This window comes from Diprion similis, chromosome 4 (assembly GCF_021155765.1).
Source record: "Diprion similis isolate iyDipSimi1 chromosome 4, iyDipSimi1.1, whole genome shotgun sequence".
Classification (NCBI taxonomy): Eukaryota; Metazoa; Arthropoda; class Insecta; order Hymenoptera; family Diprionidae; genus Diprion; species Diprion similis.
The window spans coordinates 13812228-13823392 of NC_060108.1; the positions used below are offsets into that span (position 1 = coordinate 13812228).

General features: G+C 35.0%; 3 protein-coding genes across 5 annotated transcripts; 2 read left to right on the plus strand and 1 right to left on the minus strand.

Moving 5' to 3' along the window:
- The first annotated feature begins 5 nt into the window (after window positions 1-5).
- Window positions 6-1109, plus strand: LOC124405561 (transmembrane protein 199). 2 transcript variants are annotated; one of them, XM_046880577.1, is made up of 3 exons: window positions 6-495; window positions 599-914; window positions 1077-1109. In XM_046880577.1, the coding sequence occupies exons 1-2, from the start codon at window positions 78-80 to the stop codon at window positions 850-852; spliced, it is 672 nt and encodes a 223-aa protein (XP_046736533.1). In that variant the 5' UTR covers window positions 6-77; the 3' UTR covers window positions 853-914; window positions 1077-1109. The 2 variants fall into 2 exon arrangements, with proteins under 2 accessions (XP_046736533.1, XP_046736534.1); XM_046880578.1 differs by having other exon boundaries at window positions 599-909; window positions 1072-1102.
- A 453-nt stretch (window positions 1110-1562) lies between these two features.
- On the minus strand, window positions 1563-2659 carry LOC124405153 (chromatin accessibility complex protein 1-like). Its single transcript, XM_046879822.1, has 2 exons — window positions 2313-2659; window positions 1563-2143 (listed from the first exon to the last, which is right to left on the minus strand). The coding sequence occupies exons 1-2, from the start codon at window positions 2445-2447 to the stop codon at window positions 1736-1738; spliced, it is 543 nt and encodes a 180-aa protein (XP_046735778.1). The 5' UTR covers window positions 2448-2659; the 3' UTR covers window positions 1563-1735.
- A 40-nt stretch (window positions 2660-2699) lies between these two features.
- On the plus strand, window positions 2700-9855 carry LOC124405149 (steroidogenic acute regulatory protein-like). Of its 2 annotated transcripts, none has more exons than XM_046879816.1 (11): window positions 2700-3371; window positions 3671-3970; window positions 4092-4172; window positions 4317-4394; window positions 4761-4814; window positions 5011-5143; window positions 5303-5517; window positions 7840-7995; window positions 8070-8174; window positions 8286-8461; window positions 8548-9855. In XM_046879816.1, the coding sequence occupies exons 2-11, from the start codon at window positions 3728-3730 to the stop codon at window positions 8741-8743; spliced, it is 1437 nt and encodes a 478-aa protein (XP_046735772.1). In that variant the 5' UTR covers window positions 2700-3371; window positions 3671-3727; the 3' UTR covers window positions 8744-9855. The 2 variants fall into 2 exon arrangements, with proteins under 2 accessions (XP_046735772.1, XP_046735773.1); XM_046879817.1 differs by having other exon boundaries at window positions 3715-3970.
- The last annotated feature ends 1310 nt before the right edge of the window (window positions 9856-11165 follow it).

Genomic DNA, 11165 nt, shown 5'->3' on the forward strand with positions numbered 1-11165 from the left:
ACCCAGATAAATATTTGAAAATCCTCTTATTGTTCTACATATATCTATCTATATTTATAAAGTAACAAGAAGTGACAATGCCTGTAGGACCGATCAAGAATCCTTTGATAACAATCAAACCTGGAGCAGCTTTGATAGAGTTTGTAGTAAAAAAAGTAACTGATGTAGAAAAAGCTCCGGATGGTATAACTACGCTAAAAAATTCAACTAAAAAACAGCGGTCAAATGTTGTGCTGAAACTAGACGATGTAAGATGGCTGAACAATTATTTGATAGAGTGGAGAAAAACATCAGACGAAAAATTCTACATCCATGAATTTTTGGAGACATCTGAAATCATTCTCCCAACGCCAGAAGTGACCCCGAGAAATCCCGAGCTCGAGGCCAGAATTCAGAAGTTGATACTTCAACAAAATAGTCGGGATTATCGAGCCATGACTAAAAACATTGACTCAGTGCGGAAAAAGTTTCCTGAAGATACAATCGCCTACCAAAGTGAGGAAAACGTCTTAACTTAGCTTTCTATTTTATCTGAATATCTCTCATTTCAGTATGGCCTATTCTTGTAATGCTAATCCACTTATACATTCTGTTTCAGTGAAAGAAATGAATAGGCATCTCATCGCTGTTGCCCAGTTCATCTTCTCCGTACTTGCTGGATTTATGTTTGGCTTTATTGGCATAGAATTAATTATTGGTAATTTGGACTTTGGATTTAGATTGTTACTAGGTATAATTTTTGCTCTGATCATAGCACTAGCTGAGATATACTTTTTGGCTAAAAAACTTAACGAAGAAGACTACATCATCACAATGGATGCTCTACCAACAAAAAAATTTCATCAAGAATAATATTAGAGATTGTAGAAATTTTGTTTCTTTCGTCAATTTACAGTGTTGACCATCTGGTATATCATGCATCTCAACTATCAATTGTCCAAATTTTTTCCAAACATCATTGCAATCACCTTGGATTTAAAACCTTAAATTCTTACATATATTTATGTTGTAAAGTTTTCGTACATACTGCGATTTGAAATTAAAGTAAACTGTTCTTAGTACATAGTATTTTTTGGACACCTTAATTCTTTTATTTTTTTACCGTTCACATTCATTTACCTAGGTTGATGGATAATAATTGAAAATACAAGGTAGGATGATAAAAGTGACGTAATTTATTACTTTTCCCTTCATTGACGTTCAAACTAATGTGTTCTTATTTTTCCTTACGATTAGATGTTCGTAATGTGGTTCTGCCATAACAGTGCAGTAGCAACTTAATAATAAATTCCAAATAGTCCAACGATACAATTTGTTGTGTAATTATTTAGGTATTATCGAGAAATAGCTACAGTTTTGTAAAAATTTTGTAACACCAAGCTAACATGTCAGGAGAAAAATAATTTTCGGTATTGTACACATAACTATTTACTAATTAAAAATAAGTTATAAAATAATTTTTATTCGAGCAAACGATACAGTAGATACAATCGGTTTCAAAAATTACTTGAACTATTTTTGCAGAGGAATGTTTGATTTGAAGAAAATTCAATATGCTGTGTAATGATCCTAGTTATAAACCTTATCCTTTTCTTTGGGCATAATATCTAGTCAGAAAAAAATTAATTTTTTGACCTTGATATAGTTGAATTTCAACTGTTTCAGATTCTGCTCCAGATTTTAGTGCCTAAACCTAACTTAATGATTACTCAATATCAAAACTAACTTTAAAATTCTACCCCTCATTTGAATCTTCTTCACTGTCGCTGGATTGATTTTGTCCATTTTCCTTGTTGCTAGCATCTTTGTTAACAGACTCGTCACTAGAACTACTGGAAACGTTGGCATCCCCGTTTCCGTTTCTTTTCTTAGCTCCGTCGTCGTGTGAAGAAGTACTATCAGATTCACTGTCACTATCAGAGTCGGATGAACTTTCTGATGAGCTGCTATCAGATGAAACTGGATTTTTCTTAGCCATCATTTCCTTGAATTCCCTCACTGTAATCTTCCGCGGTACTATCTCTCGAAGGAATTCTAGTGTTTCGCTTGTTTGCACAACCTCAGCCAAGTTCTTATAGTCCAAACTGCCACTCTTGTTTCCTTGACGGTGAGCCTCAACCGTCAAATGGTGAATAAATAATTCCTGTAAACGAAAATAAAAATAATAATTTCATATAAGTATTTCGGAGTTTTCAGTCATTTGAAATTCCCGCGTTATTAAAGAAAAGAAGGCATCTGCCGGTTGCCTAGCCACTTGGCGCGGTACTTGAGAGTTGTTGGCTTCGTTAATCGAATACAGCATATTGTCGTACCGTTGCTTTGGCAACAAGGAATAAACAGTCCTGTCCGACGGTCTCAACGTATGGAGAACTTTTCATTATTGTTTTCACTCGGGATAACGGTAAATGCAGATCTTTCGGCTTGTGCGGTGAGGCTTGGGACGCCATTGCTTCAAATTCACTTAAAATCACTTCGGCAGTCAGCTGCTAGTGACGTAACGCCTGACTAAAGTCTGTGCATGTACAGATGTGCGCGGTTATTATTCTAGATCCCACAGTTGATTGGAGAATGTCGACGAATCGCAAATTTCGAGGAAAATTCTCTAGAAAAACTATCGAAAATCAAAGATACTATCACCTCACAGAACATCAGCGAAGTATAAAATAAACGAATTTCATTCAAAATTAAAACAAACTCTGTAGCCTACTTCAAATCTCTGCCAGGAATGACGCCACAATCAAATCGACTTTGTCACCATCTGGCGTATAGAAAAACTACTTTCTCAATGGTAGATCAAATTGTTTGATAATTAATACCAGTTATTACTATCGGAAAGTGGCGTTATTTGGCAGGTAATATTCCTTACAACTCGATGCAAGATTTTCAATCAATCAGCAGCTCATATCCGAAGGCTAAAATTCTTGTCTGATTCGGTTTCAGGCCAATTGCCTTCAGGCTTAACGTGGGCCTCGCGTGCATGTATTACCAACATAGCGACAGTCAACTGTCAATGACCGTCAATAAAATCAGCTGTTCGAGAGTCTATCGTTAACGCGTTCGTTAAATAATTCAATGAATCGTATAGGAATCATCTTAACAAAAGAAAAAACGAAGGGCAGATGCTAAATTCAATATGGCGACACGCCGTCGCTCTGATAGAAGAAAATTTGCACCCCACGCATGCATACAAGGCGCTTTGTTGGTTGGAGTTTAAAAATGAACCAGTGCAAAGGATAATGTGAATTAGTATCACACGTCTCGAGCATTTCTCCTCTCGACTAAGTAAACGACAACGTTACGGAGGATCCAACGTTCGATATACTGTTAACCTATTCCGCCGTTGTTGTCCTTCACCGTAGACGTCAAACAAGGTGAGACATTCATAGTTGAGAATGGGAAAACAAAGGCTAGTTTTTGTTAGCTTGCGATTTGTTTCCCGACACAACGATAAAATGAAACCACTCGTCCATCGCTTCCTGAAGCTCCTCCCAATTCCATTAATTCGTGCCCGGCGTGGCTCTTTCCACGCAAATTGCGAATCTAGGAATTTTAAATTAGAGGTTATGTTTTTTTCAAACGTCACTTAAATATTACGCGTTATTTAAAATCTTTGGTTACAAAATTATCCCTTTATAAAATGCTTAATCTTACTGGAAACACATCATCTCAGCTTCCTCGCTAAACTGCGGACACCGTTTCTCTCTTATGGGTAAGAACAAAGCCTACGATGATCGATGACGAACGGAGAATTAGAGCAGCTGCCGAGGCGCTGCTTAACAGATCGCTACAATCCCAAAGAAGCTCTTTCACTCAGCACAGCATCAACCGAGCATCCGATGTAGTGCTTAGTGAAGATCTCATCGCGGGGACCAGACACCAGGGCAGAATGTCCAATGTCAGACGGTTCTTTTGCCTATTCATCACGTTTGATGTACTATTCACTTGCCTTATGTGGCTCATTTGCACAATGGTAAGTTTCAAAAAACTTTGATTAAATGATCCAGCAAGCAGGCTGGCAAAATATCTTATCTGTTCTAATCAATTTTCAGAATTTTATCTACTAATATTCTAATATTTCCCCCCTGTTCCAGTTCAGTGGAGACCACATAAAAAACGCATTTGTGAATCAAGTTATTCACTACAACATCAAGACTTCTCTATTCGATCTAGTGGTGGGTATTTGACATGATTTTGCTATACTATGTTTAGAGAATATACCTACAAGTAGGTGTAATTCTGTATATTCATTTATTTTTTAAAATGATAGAGCTACATATGTGATAATTTGTTCTCTTTCTTTGTTTTTTCTTTTACAGATGGCTGCTGTCTGTAGGTTCACTGTCTTGCTTCTATTTTATGGACTTTTGTACATTAACCATTGGATAATTATAGCTGTAAGTGATTTGGTTCATTATGATATACAGTATGCCAAAGATTAGTGGTATATAGGTTTAAATAAAAATTGAAATAAAAAAGTCATTGAAGAACTCATGTATCTCGATTAAGTTTTTCAATGCTGGATCGTTACAGCAGTTTGCTCGGTTTCTTCTTTCTTGTTTGGTGCAATCCAGCAGAAGTCACTATGTTAAAGTCGTTTACCTTGAACCACGAATTAGTAAAATAAAAAGTATGGAAGTCGTCATAGAATTTCACAATTAGAGAATCATCACTTCCTCAATCATATTCTTTTTCACAATATAAGTATTTATATGAACTTAAAATTGAACGTAAGAAATGCTATACTACTTATTTTCCCATAGGTATCAACTGCAACAACGTGCGCTTTTCTCATCGCCAAAGTATTTTTTTTTGACGTAAGTAGAATGCAAGATAAATGTTTCAATTTAGAAATAATAAAGAGTATCGTGTATGCTGCTGGCAAGTCTAAAGCCTATTTTGTTCAATCTGACAACTTGCTCGTAGCTAAATCAAACTGTGGAATAATTCCCTTAAGAATTTGTTCACACTTTATTTATTCTTGATGATATTTAGTGTGGGCAATTATTTTAGTGGTCTGCAAGTAACCTGTCTGTATTCGAAGTGCTGCTTATCCTCTCATCATTTGTGCTAGCATGGAGCGAAGCTTGGTTCTTCGATTTTCGGGTAATCCCTCAAGAAACGCAGGCTAGAGATTGGCTTATAGGTGAGTTACAAATTTCCTAATTCTTTTACCCTCCAACGACAAAATTGGCTGTACAATCAGTTGACGAGCTCTTGGTTCATGCGATATAATTCTTTCAAATGCTCTTTTGAACCTAATACTAGAAAGAAACGGAATTTACAAAAAAAAAATTTCCACCAGGTTCTTCAGGATCAGAACGAGCACCGCTTTTGCAACAATTTTTGTCTGGCCCTCTTTCTCACTACACAGAAAGCGTTGGTAATTTCTATTCCCCAATGGAGACGCCGGAGCATTCGGATGACGATGAAGATGGGAGAGGCACATTAGCTGCAGGGCGGACGATATCGTCAGACCATTTCGTCCCACCAATACTACCCAAGTTAACCCCAGAAAAGGTTGGTACCAAGCTGAGTATATCGGTGTTATTCTATTTTATAAACTGGTCATTGTTCTGGTGCTGAGGCAACTCCCATCGAAAAATTTGTGCTAAGCAAGCTAATAAAAAATATTAGTAATCGTAATAATAAATCTTACACAACACCAGAATTTCTTAATCTGGATCTACCCCAGCCAGGACAACTTATATTCAAAGAAGGCATTGTCGTCATATTCCTCCCCACTTCCTGAATTGCGTATTGCTCTATGACGCGTCTTATGGTTCTGACTAATCCCATAGTGGTAGCAGGCCTTGCGAGTATTCGGATTAGCTTAGAAGTTTCACTTGCGTTATTGCTGTGCACGGTGAACAAGTTAAAGCATATAGCCTACCAAACTTACTTAGTTTTCGTGATAAGAACTCGTTTTCCGATTTAAGATATTTTTGAAACTTAATGCAAACATTCTAGAAAATACTTGTGTGGGTACGAACAATCTGTGCAAAAAAATCCAAAGTACAGATTAGTTAATGACTACTTACGGTACAAAAAAAGGAGCCATTTACATAGGTTTTTTTTTTATGACATTGAAGTGTAATGCAGGTAAAAAAAAAAAAGTTTTTCAATTTTTTGGAGTGCATTTGAATAAATAAATTTTGATTCTATACATCAAATAATAACCAAAATCTTCATGTATTAGTTATAAAGTCTGCTTTTGTCTTTTTTACATTGATTATAATATGGGTGTTAATTCAGAAGAATAAGGAGAATGTTTTCATCAAGATATGTTGGACTCTGAAGTTTAATGGTCATCAAAGATAGTAAAATGAGAGAATGATGGAAAATTACGTTTGGGGTTTAATATGAGAAAGTCCAGACAAACATAGAAGAAGTACAAAAAATATTCATTTTTGAACTTTGTTTATCAATTCTTTTATGTTTGTAGTTTGTTATTAATTATTATTTTTTAACAAAAGTAATTTAAATGCGAAATTGAAGTTTGTTTAATTGTTATTTACAATAAATGTTTGAGAGTATACGTGATTTTTCTTAAAATCCGAAATATCGTTCTGTTTTCGACAAAAGCAAACTTTATCGTATAAAACCATTTTTTCGCTTATTAGTTGAATAGAAGTTTGGAAAATGAATCTCTAAGCTTAGCTGTATTCCAGTAATCATAACGTATTTGTATTCATAATCTTTCATGTAAGTTCGTTTCGACGCTAGCCCAATGTCGCGGATTTCGAAAATATGATTTTCTCCTTTTAGTTACAACTTCACAACATCTCATTAACGATCTTGAAGTGACCTTGATTCAGTGCAATTGATGACACTATATGTGTATGTGAAACAGGTGCTACAAAGAAACGCGAAACAGTAGTAAAGTGTAATTGACAGTGTATTATATTCAAAGTCTGACAGTTACAAGTTTTCATCTACAGTTTTGATTATCTTCAAACTGTTACCAACAGTTGTGCTTGCTACATACAGCATGAAGTGTCTGAAAGGCTTCTTCTTTGGTGATCGAAACCATAAAATGTTGGAACACAGCGATCACAAAAAAGAAAAGTACAAAGATAAGGATGAGGTGGATAATGCTAGCTGTAATAAAGTAAGTTCGGAAAGATCAATGATGGCAATATTTATGGTTGATATCAATCGGTCAACATTTTTCTTTATTGTGTCTTGAACGTGAAAGGCAGGTCGAAAAAACTGATCACGTTGTTTTTATTTACGGTTTTGCACTTCTTCCGATACTACAGAGGACAAATGCCTTGCAGGTATTTCTTGAAATTCTTTACGAACTGTTTAATTGTCAAGGCTTGAACAATGGAGCAAAGACTGATTCATAGACAGCTGTGACCTCTATTCCATTAATTCGTTTTTGTTGTGCACCTTATGTATCCATTGCATTACTCCTTTTAGGGGCATCACATTTCGTTAGTCATCATCTGTTAGTAAAGTGTAGAAATTGGTATTTATGTATCATGTATTACAATTACGAGCAAGGCACAAAAACACTTTGTTCGATCCCTCAATTACTCTGCTATGTCAGCGTTGTTTATTCTTGTCAACTGCATCATAAATAACTGTCAAAATGATGCCCGACCAATAGTGTGAAAGGGCATTCAAAAACATTGAAATTTATCTTTCTCTCAAAATTGGTATTTAGTTATACCAAATTTCGAAATAGAAATCTTGCATGGGAGTTGCATCGCAGTTGCAGAGACGAACAATGCAAAATAAAAATTATGTTGCAGTCAGTCTAAAGAAGATTTAGTACATTCTTCCAATCTGAAATTACTTACGTTTTTTTCGTACTGTTTATTTTCTTCCCTTAAGATTGAAGAATACCAAAAAATTGGAGCCGAAATAATAGATCGTTCATGGGAACTACTTACCAGTCCTGATTGGGTCATAGAACAAGAAACTGCTGAAGGAGACACAATATCGTCGATGCATCTTCCAAAACCTGATGGAAAAATAATGAAGATCACCGTAAGTTCTTCTTCGAACATTTAAGAACATTGGAATTTTATAATTCATACTAAAGTTCTTTTTCCAACTTGTAGGGAATAATTGACATCTCGGCGCATGAGTTACTGCAAGAATTATTCGAAAATATTGAAAACACTCCAACATGGAACAAGCACTTGGCAGAGTCAAAAAAGATCCAAGTGAGTTGATTATTTTTTTCCCTCAGCCCTCACGTACATCAATTTTCATTATATTGTGGCTCTCTTGTTCAAATGAATTCGAAAAGCTTTGAATCCTTATTTGTCAAACAGGTGATAGACGAGCAAACCGACATAATATATCAGGTGACACTGCCACAGGGTGGCGGAATCGTGGGAGCAAGAGATTTTGTAGTTTTAAGGTGTTACGGCGAACGAAATTCCTGTCTCATTAGTGCCGGGGTTTCTATACCATTTCCTCACATTCCACCCCGCAAGAATTTCACGCGGTGAGTATTTTTATCACATTGAGTGGAGCAAAAAACTTGACATCATGTGATTTTCATTTCGAATATAACTCAAATTGCTCAATCAGGGGCGAGAATGGTGTTGGATGCTGGGCAATGGAGCCGTTGGAGGGTGAGGAAAACCTGCGTTGCAGATTCACATGGTTGTTGAACACAAACTTGAAGGGGTGGTTGCCAAAACGAGTAATTGATGCCTCTCTTACCACTGTTACCGTAGATTTTATGCAGTTTTTACGTGAGCACGTACGCCAGATGAAAGACTGATGATTATCATATGGGTTATAAAGCTAATGATAAATCGATTCGTTTGAATAGCCAAGAATTCATCGCAATCCATTTATCGACCTCATCTTGATTCGTTGCTTATGCACCAACCCTGTATGTTTTACACGTCTATACGGTACATATCATATCAAAGAAAAAAGGAAAAATCAGCAAACAGAGAATCAGCTTGACACCATGACATGGTTGTTTGACATTTCATCAATATTAATTTTTGTTCAATTTTTTCTATTCATTTTCCTCACTGCAAATTACTGATTTTATATTCGAAATGTGAAGCATACCTATACCTATACTTTACTATTATGATAATACGAAGTGCTAAAGAGTTCTTAGGCAGGTAAAGTATTTTTACTTATATAGTCTTGAAATGGTTTCAATGCAGTAAAAAAAGATTATGGATTATATTTTTGTAGTACTTTATGTGTACCCATGTATGGTTATCATTTACCTTTCAAATTGCAATGCAAGGTAGGTATTTACGAACGTAATCTTCAAGGTTTATTTATTTTTGGCCAGGTTCTGATACATATATATTGATCAGAACATCTTTCACACTGATCAATTTTTAATATTATATGAATATGCAATTTCATACTGGTCAAACGAACGCCTATAATTCAGAAGTGATTCACCGTTATAATGGTGAAAAAAAAAAAATTGTTATAACTTTACTTGTCTAACACTCCGTCACACTTTGCGACGCGATTTTTCGCAAAAATACTGCAACATCTGTCGATTGGCGAAAAATCTCAAGGAAATTGTGTAATCAGGTACAGAATAATTTAGAAACTTAATCGGTTTTGGAAGAAATTGATGCACAGCCATAATAACGATGAAAAATTTCAGAGGTTGTGAAAATTTGCTACATTAACATTTTAAAAGTAAGATTAAGACGTGGTTGAACAGTGATTACGTATTAATTCAGCACTCAAAGGGTTAAAAGAGCCTGATATACGTATAATAGTTGTTGATGAATTCATACCACGGGCACATTGCTGTACAATAACTGCATTCCAAGTCAACCGCTTGATCTGTGCCTTCGTAATATCTGACTGAGAAAAAGATAAGATGAATAAACTTGGAAAAAAATTGACGAAACAAATGTTACCAAGATTGAACGTGGATATGACATGTTGTACCAATAATGTATGATTATGTATATATTTTCCTTTTCTAACACGACATATTTTATTTCATTATTTTCCTTTGAGTATACCTGAAACACAGTCATACATTGGCTAGCTGCGTACCAATCGATCTCATTATTTACTTTCACAACAACAGCTGATGAGCCAGCTTCCGTTAACGTATCAGGTCCCCTGATTTCAGAACTAGCTAAATATATAATCAAATGGATAAATAAATGATCACCGATGTATAATATTTGCAGCATCTTAAATGATCAGAATATTTTCTTTAGTCACCTTTGCATCCACCTGTATTTTCGTGTTCAACCAAGCGTTTTTATGTCTCATTCTCACTTCTCTTTGATCTATGAATCTTTGCAACGCTGTCAACAAACAAACGGACTTCGGAATTTTTTAGTTCTTCACTTGGACATTCGTCAGATATTGGCTAGCTTCAGTACCCGTTTTAACACTAAACCATACTGCTGCAAGCATGGAGCGTAATTTACTTTTCGCACTACCTTATTATAATTATTATTGTGATTATTATTGTAAAATCACAATTGCATTTACGCAGAGTCAAGTCAATCAAGAATCTAGTGATACATAAAATGTAAACAAAAACTCAAACATTGTGAATTGATGGAAGAAGTGAATACAAGATACATGTATATGTAATTGAGAGTAACGATTGTTAACGTACAAAAGTCATTACGATTTATTATTATTTGTATTTCTTGTAAGCATGTGTATATGTATATATAAATATTTTCACACGGTTACTTTTAGATATAAGTGTAATTATAACAAGTGCAACATCTATATGCAATTGTACATTCACTAGAAATGAATCGAAGAGACTACCCAATAAGCCAAAGCGAGTTAAGCATGTCAAAACCGGAATTAAAACAACTTGAATGGAAATAAAAAGACACACAACTCATTTTAATCCTATTCAATTTGTTTTAATTCGTGATTATTCGACTTTTGACTAGCTCAATTCGTTTTGATTTACTGGGTACTAGAAGTACGTCGCCGAATTCTTTGAGTTAAAAAACAATAATGTTCTACAAGGCTGAGATAATTTTTTTTGTCATTATAGAAGTTCGTGCTTGAATAAAAAAAAAAAAAAAATTATAATAGAAAAAAAAACCGCTTGTAAGTGTAATACAATCGTAATATTACCTATTAGTTATCACATGCTATAGTTATAGATGTATAATAAAACGATATATACACATCTGTTTGAATAATATAAAAGAGTTTAAAGAAGA